Consider the following 18,395-nt stretch of genomic DNA (forward strand, 5'->3'; position numbering starts at 1 on the left):
ACATTGTATAAACCTTTGATATTACATTATATTACAAATTGGTATGTATGTGTGCGCATTGATTTGACATTCCTGAATATATAATCCATAATTAACTTATTAGATGTATCTCCTCGAGAGATAACATCGATATAATATGGATAATTATTAAGGAAAATATATTTTTTCTTCAATTTCTGTATGCATTGTGTTTTTAAGATGATTATATATTTTCCTTAATATAATATAAAGATAAGCGCGAACACAATGTGGAATTGAAATATTACTATTTATTAACTATAATATAAATAAATGTATAAAACTCTTCTCTCTCTCTCTCTCTCTCTCTCTCTCTCTCTCTCTCTCTCTCTCTCTCTCTTTCTCTCATTTTCTCTCTCTTTCTCTCGCTCTTATAAGTCATCGGAAATTTCATGAAATTTTCCGCCGCTGTAATCAGGAATGCCAATGTAAATGAGGATGGCGACAAATGCATATCGATTATGGTACTGTAGCATACTTCGACAAGTGAGCGTTTACATTTGATAGAACACGTTTGTCTCATCTTGAGCACGTTGGTAAAATCAATAGACAGAATAAGAAAATACATGTTACCATTACTTCAGAAACCGATTATTAGAGCTTCATAAGTAATAGTTTTATCTCGTAAATTTGGATATTTCGAAGCGTATCAAAAGATAGATTCACAGACGGATTCACTTGAAAGTTAAAAATGTTAAAATTCGATACCACATCTTCATGACTTTAGATAAAAATCTACGTTTATGTAATGCGATTACAAGTTCGTAGCTGGGCACACGTGTTAAGCGTAATGCGGTGACCTATCGAATTGCATGCAACTATATTTTTCCCATTACGTTATTAAACTATGGATGCTCAAGGATACAATGTATTCTAGTGCTACAGTACGCGTGCGATGTTACCTCATTATACTTATCTAAATATGCCACGATAATGTATTATGTCTTTGTAATCGTAACAAAAACTTGCAAATGAATCAATGATAGACTCGTTTTTTTTTCTCGTGTCGAGCAAAGTTCATAGATTAATAGACATGTCTTGGTCATAAGATGTGAGATTCGTATCCGTCGAGGAAGCAGGAGTAACTGTTGCCGCTGTTGCACTGATTGGTGACTGCAGTGGGGTGGAAGTTGTAGGTAGATGTGACGTAGGACTTTCCAATGTTGAATTCCAATGACTTCTTTCAGTGCCATCACCTCCATCATCCGATACGATTGAGATATCGGCGATAATACCACTTTCTACAATGAGAATATTGATAATAAATTAATATCGATATCAAATTTCCTTGATTACCGAGATCATATGTGATACTCACCTACGCTACATTGGCTGTTCAGTGTAGTACTACGATGATGCGGTCGTGGACTCGTATCTAACCCAAGATTAAGCGTCGTAGGAGGACCACTGCTGCCACCGCTGCTCGAGGACGAACTGACGGAAATTACGCTGTGCGGTCTTCTGCTGCAACGACTGGAATCCTCCGTCATTGACACTGCTATAGAGTTTCTAAATCTAGGTGCTGTACAGATAAATTGAAATATTTGTTTTAACATTCATAACAATGATATAAACTAATAATTTTCGACAATTTATAAATTATACTCACTCTTAGAAAGTTGAGCCACACTGATGGAGCGATCATTTATTTGATCTGCACTAGGCCTTATATCTAAACACGGCTTATTCCCAATGCCCATGCTCGACATCTCCGCCAGGCGCACTTCTAAAAAGTGAACCATTATTGATAGTAATTTGCATTCTTCCAAATATATATTATACACTTTTTTTATAAACGTAGCAAAGATGGCGAATCACCTCTGTTTCGAAGCGCCTGCTTCCACAGGAGGTTGCTCAGTTCCTCAGTCCAAGCTTTTTTAATATCTTCACTCGCGCATTGTAATGTGTATGTATCTCCTGGTTTCCTCTTGCGGAACCAAATTTCGAATTTTGTAGGCGAATCTGCGATAACAGCGGTTAAACCGATATCTGTTGTTTTAATGCTATGTTTATAGATGTAAATATCAAGATTCTGAAAAATATAAGTGATGAAATAAAACAAAAATATAGCGTTAAAATGTACACGCAGCAACATGTGAAAGATCTTACCTTCCTATCGGGGAATCTTCTTGCTTTACTGAAGAGTATAAGATCTTCGAACAAGAATACTTGACGCAAGCATTTTTTGCCTTTTCCTTGCCAAACTAAAAATTCGTTTTGCCGCAATAGCCTGCCTTGTTCTTTTACATTTACCTATGAAATAATATCACATTTTTTATATTGTGCAATATAATTAAGCAAATTATTATAATCCTCACTCATTACTGAAGTCGATGTCTATCAATTTTATTTTACTTAAAACATAACAAAATGAAACTTACGTCACAATCACGAAGTGAATCCATTGCCAAAAGATCGTTCCCATGTCGAAGCTGAAATCGCACCATCTGTTCGGCAGCCCTCAAATCCGCTTCACCTTCAACCATCGGTTTCATACCATCTTCCTTTTCTTCCTTCTCCTCTTTGCCAGACAATTGTTCCGATAAATCTGTACCGGCTTTGACCAGCTGCTGAAGCAGCAAGGCATATTTTCCCATTCGCTGAACCGGCTTCAATAAATAGCTAGCTAAGTCCATTTTATCTCCCAATTCTAATTGTTTCTGTTTGAAAAAACTCGTGCCGTACTCTGCCATTAGCGAATCGGAATTTGGTTTATTTTTATTGTACAAGGCGTAAAGATAAAATTTCTTCTCCTGCAAGAAAGTTATTTTCACGTGGCATTTACTTTTATGTCTTGAATTTATTAAAAAAGATATAATGTGATATAGATTATGCTTACGTGTCGGAGGAAGCATTGTCCCACCAGCATGGGCGATTGCTCGCACTGCTCTAGTTCGCGTAGAAAGTGTTGACTGTGAAACTCGTATATCTTCTCAACATTCCCGAAGATTACATTTCTTTGTCCTCTGAGAGCCTGTGGTATGTCCTCCCGTACGAGTTCCGGAATATAGTTCTTCGCAAGAAAGTTTACAGATGTTACTCAGCACGTGCGATAAATAATGAAATTACGCGAGATTAAGCTTCAACGAGATGTACATAATAATTACCTCTATTATATATTCAAGGGACTTCACGTAGTCTCGTTCAGTCTGTATCATCTCCCTCATTATGAGCAGTATTGTTCTGCAAGGTGAAATTCTTCATTACGATTGTATAACAATCGGTACGATGGCATAACGGAAATTACGGTGGAATAACAATGGGTCGCTACTAAAATAGTAATGACAGCAATAAAATGTCGCACTTAGGATACTAATGATTTTACAGTTCCATTTTATAATTAATTAAGATATTTCTTTTTTTCAATTCATTTTATTCATTTTATCAGTTCTTAATTTTCTTCGAAACTTTCGCTGCAAATTGATCTTGGAAAATTGACGAAAGAATGAAAGATAAAGAATTGATATATTAAAGATGTACAAGAATCATACTTTTTCGCCTTCATTCCTGGCGCGATACTAGCTGATCTGTGAAGGTGCGAGTTTACTGGTGGCTTAACCAGCCTTCGTGGTGCCGGGCTTCGCGGAGGTGTACGCGGTGGCGAACAGTCCAGAAGCTGCTCGGCACTCTCTCGAAGTTCGGCGATGTTGTCCAACACCGGTCGACCACCGCTACCACCTGATCCGACGCTTTCCATCGGGCAAGCATAAGACGCGCTGCTATCGCTATCGTCCCAGGACGTCCCTGGAATACATTTAATCTCAACTTGTGGATCTTCTCGCAACAGCATTAAGAAAAGAGAAGAAGGAATCTCACTTTTAGCCAAGGTGTCGTCCCAAGAAGTCGACTCAGAAACGGTGAAGGATCTTCTTCTCGCAGGACTTCCCGGAGCAGATGTGGTTCTGGCAACCTCGAGGGCTTCCGCGCATTTATTTCGGGCGATACGACATTGCTCTAGAAGAACTTCATTACCGAGCTTCTCCGCTAGGGCCATCATCTCGGTGAAATGTTCGGGTGGTAGAGGTGGTCTCGCCATCAAGAATTGCTGAGACCTTCTCTCGCTTGCCAGGCGAGCTTCTTGCGCCCACTCGTAGGCGCGATCCTGCAAGAGACAACATCTCGATGTATCCTCCAGATATTCTCGTCTATCCTCCAAGCGAGAGCCGAATCCTCGTAGATGTTGCTTCAAAGATCTCGCGAGCTCGCGAAGTCCGCTTGCGCTCGCCGCCTCGGCAAGATCGCTTCCCTTGTCCAGGTGTCTCTGTAACACAAAGAAGAAGAACACAAATCAAAATGACAAATGCACTCATGCAAGTTTCTATTATATCAGTATATACGGAATATTAATTCAGCAAGATCTGACGCCGTACATTCCTGTGTTGTTCATTACTGCCGGAGAGTTCCATTCGGAACTTCATCTAGAGATTCATTTAGAACTTCGCGATGAATATAAGACTGTAACGGAAGTCAAACGAATATTTCATCTACCAATTCATAACGAAGGGTGTGAAGAACAAGAATCTCTCGTCTTCCAATGAGACGATATCCCCAGTCCCGTCTAGCATCAGAATTGTAGATCTCCCGCGGTGCCCAGCGAACTCATCCCTAATGAAAGGGCCATAAATCGACATATGGGGATAAATAATGTCGCGATAAGCTCGAGGGTCCATACCGGCCGCTACCGTACAATGTCGACTCGTTCGGATGGCTAACACGTGCGTTTACACAGAAAATCCCGCGTGCACGCTCGTTCCGCAGGCGTAACGCATCTCGACACGATGATACACGCGTACTCTTGCATTCGTGCGAGCGTGAAATCCACTTAGACACGGCTCGGCTGCATCCTGGAGCATGAACTGCTCGATCGAGTGTCCGTGACGAAAGACACTCTCATATCTCATCCCACGATATAGCTTGGGATACAATATGCGATCGTGGAGAAAGACTGCCATCGTGGATAAGAATCGTATGCGTTCCACGCACACGATTACACGCAATATTGACTATGTAACGCGCCCATGATAAGTCGTTCGCGACTGAAAGAAATTTCTCTGGGCGGTTCTCTTATTAGGTATACATAATAACGCATTAATATGCGAATGAAGATGATCGAGATAAGATGTGCAAGAGACGCTCGAGGAGAGGACTTCTGTCGACGAAGAAGAAAGTACTTCGCACGTAACGTCGGCACATGACGCATCCGCGTCACGTTGCACCCTGATAAAATATCACATCTCCCGCAGCGCCGTGAGACACTTTAATATCGTAAGTAGAAAGTATGCGGCACGTAAGCTTTAGATGCGTTACTGATGTTGGGTAGAGAAGAGAAATGCGCAAAGTTCGAATATATGAATGACCTGGGGATACAGTGGCAAGCTATTAAAAGTTTTATTACACTTTACTGTAGTTATTACATTTTTACTACATTTTATTATGTAATAAAATGATTATAGCTGTAGATTATAAAGTGTAAACGTAAATGAAATAAACTACTTTATTATATCTTTAGTATACCTTATTTAATACCTTACTTAATACCTTACTTAATAATTTAAATACTGGCAATATTTAGAAAATAAAGAAGAATAATACATGTAGACAGTTAAAGAAAAAATGTTTTTATTTCGTTATCTTTTTCAAGAAGTCCGCATTTTTGATACATTTAAAGTGCAATTGTTAAGGATATTTACAATGACAAGTGCACATTAATCTTCAATAATAATTGCATATTAATCTCTTGAGGAACCAGACATTACTTATTAATTTTCAGTGATAAATCTTATACTATATGTATCCTATAAATTTATAAATCAAATTCTGTCGTCCTTGGAAATATAATTACACGAAATGGCTATGTATCTTTTTCACGATCGATCATTGAACGCAGCACGTGTTACACGGGATGATCTTTGTTCATGATGGCGTTTGTTCACGTACATGCACGTGGCTGACTCCCCCAAGAATCTTGAATTATCAGAACTATTTTTCTCTTCGCCTCACGTCGAAGTACGAGACTCGTGAGAGAATTATGTGACACGTGCAATGTTGTATTTTTTTTTCACGCTGCTAGTAATTTCAAGGACAACGTACTAGCAGTATGAATGTATAATCTCGTGTCAATCCATGTAGAGTGTAGAATTAACGTTAATTTATCGTATCCAGTTAATTTATCGTACTTTATAGTGTTACTTTATAGTATTTATTTTTACTTATATATATATATATATATTTTTTTTTTCCAGTTGTTATTAATAGCACAGTAGAACTCGTGTATCCACGTCTCATTTTCATCTGCACCACAAACGCCCCTAATTCTTTTAATGTTATCAACATTATGCATTGATTAACAACCACAAGATATTTTCGTTTTTTCAGAAATAAACCTTAATAAATAAAACTCTAAAGTGCTAAAATCATCGGTATTCAGCATCTTCTCGATGCATGTCAATGCAATGTAATTACGAGCACCGTTGCAAACTGGATTCCATAAAGTGATCGCCAATTCAAATCGTAAATCAATGTAAATTCACGCGTGTGTCGACACTTTTTTATGGTTGCGCACTTTCCAATCAGGATATTGAATCTTCTATCGAAACAGATTGATTTGCGCCTGGTCCATCTTCATGATTATAAGCGGTTTATAAAGCATGTGAAATATTGCCTCAAGGGTCATGATATCTCCCTCTTTCTTTTCTTTTTTCTCCTCGAGTCGTTTAATCAGAGGGACTGTTTCGACACAGAGTATAATCTTCCCCAAATAGGCATGCGATCCTTTTACACATTGCACATACGCGTGTACACAAGGGCGATTATTAAATTTCATATATTCAAACCTCGCGGCACAGTTCCTTTCCTTTAACAAATCCACATGTGATATCCAGTCTCTACTTCCGCTTCCGAAGTGTTCCGCGTGTCTCGCAATGTCATTTATTATTTATCTACACAAGAAAATCTACCCGCATTTGGAAGTCTACCTATAATTTGTTAATTCATTGTTGCGCCCTCATTTGTAACGTAAATATTCAGACCAGCGCAAATCCTAGATTATCGTGAAAGTGTAATTATTTAACTGCATTTACATATTTAAAAGAATCAGACTTATACCGTGAAATAATAGACACATGATGCACACGTTTATATGTATATATAAAATTCAAAATTACGTGATTGTTTAAACTATATAACAATTTTCTCATACATATATCGAATATAAATGAATATAATAAAGTGTGATAAATTACGATAATTGCATTCAACTGATGTAAATTGCTGTATTACTGTATAAGAAAGTGCAGACGAATGCGCATCGATCAATAAATGCCCAGCTTGAGATGCCTCGACATCATTGATTATTAAATGTACATTATATTGAAATTATATTCTACAATTCCATAATAAATTATTATAATATGAAAATACTGGATACGAATATTAGAGCGATTTGTGATTATTACGGTGGAATGTAGAAAGGCGCCTCTCGGAGCATAATTGTTGGAGCGTGAAATTAGGTAAAACGTGACCAACCTCGCGGATACATAGATTCGTGCCTTGCTTGCGAACGGTCATGCTTATGTTCGTGCATTCATTAATTGACACCTATACTTGATTATCATAATAGATTGTCAATTAATATCAAGGAAGTTGAGCTAGCGCTCGGACAAAGACCCCTGGCAGCGCTGAACATACGGCGCCGATTATACTTTCTAATTACAGCAATACCCTGTATCCATACTCACCAAGAATGGAAAGTTTTATTTTAAATAGATTACTCTCAGTGTCCCGGAAGGATTCAATCGCGACATAACTTTTCGAAGACAATGAAAGTATCTAATTAACACATCCTTATCGATTAAGGATATGCGTATCATGATCTTTCGCAAGAGCAAAGATTCGTGTCTTCACGTTCGATGACTGGAAATAATTATAGCTGGCGTGTGCGATTCTCTAGTATCGCCAACGATTGGGTGTATTTTAGCGTAACGCAGATGTGTGAAGTCGATATACGAAAAAAAACGGGAGCACAGGATGGGCATAGTAAAAATGTAAGTCAATGCGTCAAGATACTTAATACGCTGTGGCGAAATTAATTATAGATGAGCTATACGGACGCAACTCATTGTTGCAACGCGAACGAATACACACACTTTGTTGTGACTCACATTTTGTTTGATCATTATGGTCTTAAGAGGTCCGACTTAATCGGACCGTACATGTCGCGCTTCAGGTAGCGGTGGTATGCTAACAAGTTGAATTCCACCTTGTGATTCAAGCATACCGCAAGTATATTTCTTCCTAATGCAAACTACTCAACCTGTTTGCAAGCAAGTACAAGTTTTATCAACAATGACCATTTATCGGGCATACGATAAAAGATAATGATAATTCTGAGTATATTAAAATTTCGAATCAATTTTGATTAAATTATTTATCCGAGTTGCAACTTTTTAAATATTTAAAGTATTCGTTTAAACAATATAATATTGAGAACACATAATTTAACTATAATTTACAATCACTTTCGGTAGTAATTATATTCTTTTATAAAATTATAAATACAATTATTATTATTAACATTATAGCAGTAATATAAAAATAAATCATAACCATATTTTACCATAAAATTATAAGCAAAAATATCAAATATTTTTCATTTAGTGCAGCTTACAAAATGCATAACTACACGAGTTAGAGCAATTTATTTTGATAGTTTTATGCGACGTCCTATTTGCGATGTCCCATAACTGCCAGTAAATCGACATAGTCGATTTAAATTGATCTATCTTTCTGCCATCCGATAGTTAGATCCTATTAGTACCATAAGAAATAAAAAATGATGCAATACACGTGGCTGCAATATCATCCAATTGTTATCATACACTGCGACGAACCTTCAAAGTGACTCTTAATGCTCCTCTCTATCACTTTACGTGTTCTATTAAACAATGCTAATTAACCGTTAAAGTAATCATACATTATCGTTAATTATGGGTGGCTTTTAAGTCAAGCATTCTTGACTCCCGGCTTATACTATAGTTGTTCAACCGGTAGTTGCAACATTTTCCTGACTGTTTAATGATAAGATGCAATTAGAAAACGCTAGCTGGCGATCAGTCGATTGCTATTCTCCTAGTTTTACCAGCTCTCTTCAAAATCATAAATAATTGACGAGAACTGTTCTGTTGATATGATTAAACAAATCACAGTACATCGATTTCTCATTATTGAAATTGCTGACCACGGAATGTTGCGCGAGTAAAATCGCAGCGAAAGATGAACGATTCGTCAAATCCACTCAGGAAATCGATATAGTAAGTGTTCTCAACAATGACTTTCTTCGCATATCTACGAGATACGAATGTGTGACACGTAAAAGAAAGCGATTGATAATTCCACGGCAAATTTCGTGTTCGTCGCGTTTAAAAAGAATAGTTTTTTCTAATATAGCAATATAATTATAGAAAAAAGCACAATTGATGATAAAATAGAAAACGGAATTTATTATAAGACAAAAGCTGCGGTAAAATTTTTCGTTACAGAGATAAACATCATGCAGCAAATGTTGCAAAAAAAAACGCAATCAAATGGTCATTACTGAAGAAGTAATCATTTTCTCGCAAATACGTTAGAAAGTTGCTCATCTAAGAGAATAAAAAACTGCAGATTTCTGAAACAATTTTATAAATTACATGTGTAACTTGTTTGTGCTTACAGCATTGAATATTTATGGCGGGAACTTTCATTGCGGTAAATCACGAGAATCTTACTATGAAAGATACATAGAACTCGAATAGCAAACGCATTTCGAAAGTTATGCTCACGGCTTCCTTTCTCGAATTCAATTCCTAATGCAAATTTCGGATGGTGACGATGCAACGACTTCTCGTTTTCAACCGGAATAGCCGAGAGGAATTTCGTTCTTTGTATTCAAGGATGGCTCTAATGCCAATTTCAATGATAACAAATCACCTGTCACGATACTTTCTCTTATTGCAATCCTATTGCGTGCTACAGAAAAGGTAGAGTTACACGGGATATTATAGCGCATGCTATTATAGCACATGTAGTCTGAAATTCATCATCTTATTCGCGTGGATCCACAAACACTTCATATTGTAGTATTTGACTCGATTTATGATCGCGGTAGACAAGTTAAATAAATTCAGGAGAATGAAGTATCACTGAGAATATTCATAAAGTGACAAGAAGATTGATATAATAGTATACAAAGATATAATTACATCTCTAACATGTTAATTATTAATTTGATAACATAATCATTTTCATAATTACATCAGAATTGTATCAGTTATATTCGCTTAATTAAAAGAACAAACGATATTTTGCATTAAAATTAAATTATATATGTATGGATTGCAACAAAAAGTTTACTTATCTAAAAAAAATAATGATCATGATTGCAAGTAAAATAATCTGACAATGTTCGTTGCCCTTAAACCGATATTAAATTTATCTTCCCTCCATTTATCTTGTTATTGATGATTAGCACAATGTTGAAAGTCTCGCTTGCATGAAGAAAATTATGATAGGAAACATATCGACTAATATAAACGTATAGGCACTCTCCATTAATAACAAAAAATGAAATAATCGCGAATAAGTGTATCCGTTAATTTGCAATTTATGAGAAAAAAGAGAAGTTAAGTAATATTTTAATTAATAAAACAAATATATATAACATGATTGTATACAGAATATTTCATATACAATAGTGGTTATTACTTCACTTTCGATCGCATAACGTATATATTTATGCAATAAAATATAATAACAGCGTGTCTAAGTCTGACATTTAAAGACAGAGAAAGTACGTTGCTCACAATCACGTTACTTTATAACAGCTTATTATACACCTGTAAATTGCCTTCTTAGAAATATAAAAACTGTTCTTCCGCTACATTTTTTCCGCGACACTTTTTCTATAATATTTTTAATTACTTAATAAAATAGAAAATGTACTAGAAAAAGAGTCTGGTTACATTAATTGGAGTTATAGTTAAAAATGGGTAAGTCAACCAGAATTTTCGGGTTAATTTATTCGCAACCAGAAATTTTTCTCAGTGTACAAACAAAAATTCTCTATCAATCAAAAGGCATCAAAATATAAGAAGTTATAGCCATTATATAGATGACATAGCTGCTATGATAAAATCTGTTAAATGTATCTTTATTGAAATCATACGAGAAGATGCGCATCCATGTTTCTTTATGAATAGTTTCGTATACGCAACAGAGCACTTAAACTGCACGCCTCGGTCAGAATGTTTCGACACCAATCGTGTTATTGCAAAGTTCAAGAGTACTTTTATTGCTTTCCCTCCCGCACCCAACCACTTTCACTTCTCCTCTTCCTACCTTTTTAAGCGCGTGTCGTGCGATTAGCCGCAGAAATGCAGGTATTCATGATGAAAACTGGTACTAGTCGCACGTGAAATCGATAATAGTCGTAGCCACGGACGATCCAAGTGTCTCGAGATATTGCATTCCGTGATGGTAAAGGTCGTACCTCTTGAAGTCGTCTGCATTCGTCGCGACTCTCTCCTTATTTCGACGCATCTTCCATCGACATGGATCACGCTCGCTTAATCGTTGCAAAATTTTATCTCCTGCATCCAACGGACCTTTTATGGCCCTTTTAGGAAACTTTAACGAAAACACGGCTTTATTATTACGAAAAAATATCGCGTATTCGAAAGAATTAAATGGATCTTTTTCAAACGAGGTAAGAAATGCGAAACCTACGCTCGTCATGAAACGCTATGAGCTTAGGCTGAGAGATCATATAAATGGTCTATTTTATTCGTAGCGCCTCATCAAGATTACTGGAGGTTAGTCGCGTAAGATATAATTCCAACCACGAACGTTGATTCGCTGCATCATTTTTACAGAATTATTTGCTACGCGAAATTACTGCACCGGCAGTAATTGTAATTAAGATCAAATATCCTTTAATTATTAAAAATTTACTTGCAGAAAAATCATCTAGAAGCGGGAGTCTTCTAGAAGCGAGAGAGATCAAGTTCAGTAAATGAATAAAACAAGCTCATGATTTTTTTAATTTTATTAAACGCTCAAATTAATTTTATATATCAGACAAATTAATTTAAATTTATTATTAAATATATATATATAAATTATTAAGTTTATTAACATGGAAGGCGCAGTTTCCTATTTGTAATTATCCATAAATATGTTTTATTCTATTCTTTTCTCAGAGATCACTACTTCCTTGGAATTTCTGAGGATCATTTTCAACAGGAAGACATGCATGAAGAACTGTAAAGTGTGTGAAAAAAGATCGAACCGAATCGGATCGAGGTCGATGGCTCTAAGCATGATCGATCGATCCGATCTATACTTCGCTTTATGTACTTCTCGATTTCTATCCGTGATTTTTATTGACCACTTTACTGATCGGCCGTGATCCTTATTGCCACATAGATGCAGATATATTGCACGCGCGGGAAATATGCACCTAAATCGTTCGTGAGAAGGTCGAATTCTGAGATCTCGGCTTTGCAATGCTCCAAGTTTATCTCGTTACAGATTTGGCTCTGTAAAGTAGTTTACACGGTACGCCTGCGTAACCGAGTAACATGATCTGGAAATCGATTTCCTGAGACATAATCACGTTCTAATTCTGATATATATGTAGACCACCTTACACGAACTACGATAGATAACCTGATATTTATACATATGGCGATAAGAAAATTTCTTGGACAAAACAGGAATCTAATATTTCATGTATTAGGCAAAAATATTGAAATATATTAATAATAAAATAATAAAAAATTTTTAATATGCTAGAAACAACGATTTTATACATGAGCTATGATAAATAGAAAGTTCTAATTTTACAAACCACAAACAATTGTTATAATCAATTTTATTAAATCGTTTAGTGTTCACTGTTATCTTTTATAACAAAACCTTACCGCAGACCAAAAGCCGAGGATATCAATGAGAATCGTGAGAAGACTAGTATTGTAACCGCACTCGCGGTCACATTTTTTTGTCGAGGATAACCACGTAGAGAAAAGAATGATTTTACGAGAGCACGATCTCGCGTTGAAACGTATATAAAGAGTGATTTATGATCGGTAGAAGCGGTCGGAACGCAGGAAGAAGATGAGGATGCACCCTCAGTGGTTACTCGATTCTCGACCCTTGAGCCGCGACACGTTATTTATGCGCAACACACACGGGGTGTCGTTTTTCAGTCGTGCACCTTTACGGATTTTTTACGTATTTTGATGTCAGAGGAACCGCAAAACTGCATACGAATGTTTAACTTTTGTGGTTGACCTACGTGCCATCACTCCATAAAAAACGTCATCGAGACGACAGGGATATGTCAACAAACAGATATCAATTACATCCGACATAATCATATATTCTTATTCTCTATATTTTAATCGTTTTTAAATATCTTAATGTACACTGAAGAAGACTATTTTAGACACACAATTTACAATTTAATATATACTGAAAAAGAATATTTTAAAAATATAATTCAATTTTTCGAAGAAAAGATAAATTTATACACTTTACTGCCGCCTAATATATATTTTTCGTCTGTTTAAAATAAATTATTTTTCAAATGTAACTCGAGACCACCATGACTATATAAACACATATTCTAACGGTTCAGAAAATGTTCATCATTCATGATGAAACAAACATTATCACAAAGCATGTTAGTACAATGAGAATAAAAGACTCTTGCATCTGTCGTTCTTACTGCCTAGGGAGTGGTGTCAACCTGTTGAAAACCCTACAGTCCGCGTTTAGCACGAAAGTTTACAGCTGTCAGATGATTCTCAGAATGAAAAGCGAGAGCCTCTGCAATCGATGGATCATGTGTTCGCATAACAGTGCTGAGAGGTGATTAGGGTGAATGGCCGTAAATAGTTACTATAAACCATCTCTTAGATTATTACAGCATCGTAAATCTTGTACTTGTGTATACAGATATACTTTATTTAGACTTATTATGGAGTAAAAATATGCCTTTTTTATATCAATAAAAATTATGTTGTACTAATTTCATGTCATTAATTACATACATTAATAATTTTATTTATTTTCGGTTATTTTACGATATCATGATGGATAATTATTTGTGACAAAAATGTTGCAGACCAGAATTTATGAGAATTCGCGTGTAGGGTTTTAAAGAGAATCATCGAATTTCAATGCAATATTGAGAGAAAGCAGTCGAGTAACTATTCAACCAAATATAATTCAGGTGATTATGAGAGAATACATGGGAGAATGCATTATAATTATCGCTTTGTAATTTGCTATAAGCACCCTTCCTCTTCCGACGTTTAATTCAACGTTACCCGCTCTAATTAAAGAGCAAAAGCATGAAACATGTGGCGACATAGCGACCCCACTACATTCGATAGAAGAATATAATACAAAAATCGCTCTCTGGTATGCTCGAGTTTCAACTACTATTGTAATCGCACCTGGTAATGATTCAAAATCATTATGCGAAAAATAAACGATTTAAATGAATAACCACTCGTTGTTGCAAAAATATACATTTCGTCATAGATTCGCCCAGATTTTCTTATGCTTGCTTAATTCTGCCAACACGATTATGTCAGCCTTTGAGATTGTCGATGCTAGTAGCTAGAAATATCGTGTTTCACATCTAAAAAAGGCCGTGATTAATAATGCAATGTAATGGAATGCAAGGCAATACTATAATAATCATTGCAAATCTCTCGATATAGCATTTATTACGTAAATCAATCATTAATTAAACTGACAAAATCTTAAGTAGAAAAAATTGTACTAACATCAACTGTCCGCCAAATATATCTATTTCCTCCATTTTTGACATCGCTCTTTGCTTTCTTCCCTTCGACAAAGACTTCCTACGAGCTACGAGACGACAACTCTCGACGTTCGTCTTGGTTGCATGTGACTTGCACATCCTATGCACCGCTCAGTTATTCTTAGACCGTAAAACGTTTATTTTTCTCGGCTTAAAAGGTTTCAAACTATGGGGTCTACATATGAGTACGTGCGCTCTAATAACTCGACGATGTTACGCACATATATGCATCAGTGATGCGTATATAGAAGCTATAAATTCTTCAACTAAGACTCCTTCATATAGTAATAATGAAATTCACGGGATTATTCGCGAGACCTTTTCTTATGTAATTCTATTGCGATGATTAATAGTCGATCGTTACGCAGATTTCCGACTGAAAGATCACTGATATTTTAATACATCAACAATAAGTAGTAATTATTACCAAGAAATAGCTTACCTCATCTTTTCTAAGTATACAGAGATCTTACAGATATTAAAAGTCAAACTTTCTAAAATTGGATTATTTCAATATCAAAACAATTAGTGAATTTCAATAATTTTAACTTAAAATATTTTTAATGAATTAAACTATACATTAATTATATAATAAAAAATTATCTTGTTGGAGAATTATTATAAAATTATTTCTCAACTTTGATTTGAGTTTAAAACGAAATATTAGCTAGAAATTTAAATGTCAAAATAATGAATTCTGATAGCTTCTAGTCACGAGGATTTTATATCAATATATCCATTCAATCGCGAGAAGAACTGTCTGACCTTTTTTCTCTGTCTGGCTTTTTTAAAGAAGATCGATATCTTAATCCACATGCATTTAGTAGCTTGTGTGGAACTGAAGATTCTATCTGACTATAGCGTATAAGATGGTGTTGCGATCGAATACATATGCATTATTACGAGGCAACGTATATATTAGATAAATTGATAAGAGTTATAATGAATATGATAAATTTCCATGCACGAGCATACCACCAACAAATTGAATCATTTCAGCGAATATCAAGATTAGATTATCCCCAGAAATAATGACTAATTCAATTTTCTTTATATCGTGAAATATATTCAAAATATTCGCATCAGTTAAATGAATATTCTATCTATGTTATCATTTAAATTACAAAATGTAGCTCTTAATAATGTCACGGTTACTTTTGGATTTCAATTTTATTTAAATTGTGTTCAAAAACTTTAACAAGATTATATACAAAATCCTGAAATTCGCGAATCAAAATACCACAAGAAAGTTCTAAAAAAAAAAAACATTTAAAAAGAATTCGTCATTTATTTCTTCAAGCAGGTTTTAAGATATAAAAGTTTTAAACTTTGGTCAATTGCAGATTAATTATAGATTAAACTGTCCGTGAATCGCGAATCGATAATAATCGTAGCAACTCATGGACAAGCAGCCGTTTAATCGTAATTTGTAATTGGCCAATTTTAAATCTTTATATCTAAAAAACTAATATTATATCTAAAAAATTCCTTAAATAAAACATTGTAAATCATTTTTAAACCTATGGTTTCGAAAATTTTCTTGGTATTTTAATTCGCTTCGATTGATTTGAATTTCAGAGATGTATATATATTCATATCTGTACCTGTCAATACTAAGTAATTCTAGCAATTTTAGTCATAAATTATTGTTCAACGAGAGAGAATTAAATTTCAAAGAGATTTAATTTCAGCTTTAATATTTTGGAAAAAAATTTCTTTTCGTTTTTTACTTAATTTAATCAAGTAATTACAAATTGCAAAGAGCCTTAGCAAATCGCGATTAAGATAAGTATTAACGAAATTATTCAAGATTGTTTGATCAATTTGATGCGGATCGAATGTAATCGGTCTCGATTCAATCGCGAATCAAAGGAATCTATGCTCGCACAATATTGCTGAGAGTGCAAGGCGAGAGTATTGACGTTTACATAAGCGTCTCTGATGTAATTGATCACGAACGCAATGACTCGGGCGGACCGGTACGCAAACTGCTGATTGCATTACAGTGCGATCTATTCGCTGGCGATTCGCGGAGGGGAAAAAAGGATACGAACGTGCGCGCGAGCGTGGGATACAATCAGCTCGCCCCGACTTAATTGTCTAACGCGAAGCAGCCTGTAATCTGTCTCTGATGGAGCTTGGTTTAACGAGCTTCATCAGGTAAAAAAGATCCGCAATGACCGCGCCCATACTCTACACCACGGAATTCCTAGCCTCAGAGAGATAATGCTCTACGAATGTCGTGGCGAGTGAGTAGTTACCGCTTAGTATATCGAAATCAAAAGCGTCCGCCGAGTGCACGTAGAGTTCAAGTACAGCGATTACTTCGTATCCATCAGCAGACGACGGCGTTAAATTTGCGCCTATAATGATAGTGAGTGAAGGGAAGGAGGGAGGGATTCGAATTTTATATTAAAAGCCGTTCTCCGTTTCCACTCAACTTCCATCTCAATCTATCTAATTCTCCTAATCATCAAAGGAAGTAGTTACTCTTATATCCAATTACGCTTTCTCTAGAACGTGAGTCTTTACCCTTGATGCAATTTTCCGTCATCATATTCATCTATATCTACATCTTTCTAAGTAGATCGAAATACTCTTTTCCTTTTATTGCGCTCTTTAAAAAGTCAGAGAGATTCTATCTGCACTCTTCGGATTGCCTACAGTGGATCGGTCAACGAACTTCCAACGAAGTGCCAAATTATCCGTAACATGCCAAATAGCACGTCATCATAAACATGTGGATATCGATTTCGAAAGGGAAAAGGACTCATCGCTCGTCATGTTATTACTCTATCGTGATGTGTATTTTTTTCCACCAGCAGTGACGAGCCTTTAATGGTGCATTCGAAAACGAATCATTTCAAGAGACCTTCGCATACGTCTGCGATGTGACATGTCGATATCGGAGGCCTCAGCTCCAGGAGCGTCGCCATACCTAGCCCGTTCATATGACACGAATAATAGCTAACGGCAAAGCGTATTGCGAACACGCCGGTATCTGAATATCACGCTTTGTCACGCAAATAAGTACGGGCTCGCACGCTAATACACGTCGTGTATTCGCAGTGGGTACATTTATTACTGTATGCAGTTTGCTGCAACGAGAACGTATATGAGATGCGAGAGTTCCTCCAGGAAAATGAGATGATTGATGGTCGAGAGCCATTCGTACTGTCCACGTAGGCATGCGAGAGAGAATACATTTTTACTGTGCTAAATACCAGAGTATGAGAGAAACAATCAAAATTATTATCAGAAAGATGTTCACATAAATTACCATTGATGAATTATGGCATTTCGTTTTAAACGTTTAAACTTTCATCAGCGGCATTTGTGATCTTTTCCTACTATAATCTTAAATAAATTATATATGTCACAGGAGATTACGATGAAATCGATTTATTTGTGTATGATAATTTTAATCACATCTATTGAGTTTTCACTATAAATTATCTTATATGCTTATATACAATACATATAAATTGTATGCAGATATATATATATA

The 18,395-nt window shown here is 35.7% G+C and overlaps 1 protein-coding gene across 1 annotated transcript in view; it reads right to left on the reverse strand.

Moving 5' to 3' along the window:
* Positions 1-356: 356 nt before the first annotated feature.
* LOC108686057 (puratrophin-1-like) overlaps positions 357-18,395 on the reverse strand; it is a 31,342-nt gene continuing 13,303 nt past the window's right edge. Inside the window, exons 2-11 of the mRNA XM_018191121.1 lie at positions 3,835-4,279; positions 3,510-3,762; positions 3,126-3,201; positions 2,858-3,031; positions 2,400-2,771; positions 2,128-2,271; positions 1,837-2,050; positions 1,628-1,744; positions 1,337-1,540; positions 357-1,259 (exon numbers count right to left, since the gene is read on the reverse strand). Of these exons, the coding sequence (XP_018046610.1) occupies positions 1,036-1,259; positions 1,337-1,540; positions 1,628-1,744; positions 1,837-2,050; positions 2,128-2,271; positions 2,400-2,771; positions 2,858-3,031; positions 3,126-3,201; positions 3,510-3,762; positions 3,835-4,279 (2,223 nt within the window). The 3' untranslated portion in view covers positions 357-1,035. The remainder of the gene's footprint in view (positions 1,260-1,336; positions 1,541-1,627; positions 1,745-1,836; positions 2,051-2,127; positions 2,272-2,399; positions 2,772-2,857; positions 3,032-3,125; positions 3,202-3,509; positions 3,763-3,834; positions 4,280-18,395) is intronic.

The sequence above is a fragment of the Atta colombica genome, unplaced genomic scaffold (genome assembly GCF_001594045.1).
Source record: "Atta colombica isolate Treedump-2 unplaced genomic scaffold, Acol1.0 scaffold163, whole genome shotgun sequence".
Lineage (NCBI taxonomy): Eukaryota > Metazoa > Arthropoda > Insecta > Hymenoptera > Formicidae > Atta > Atta colombica.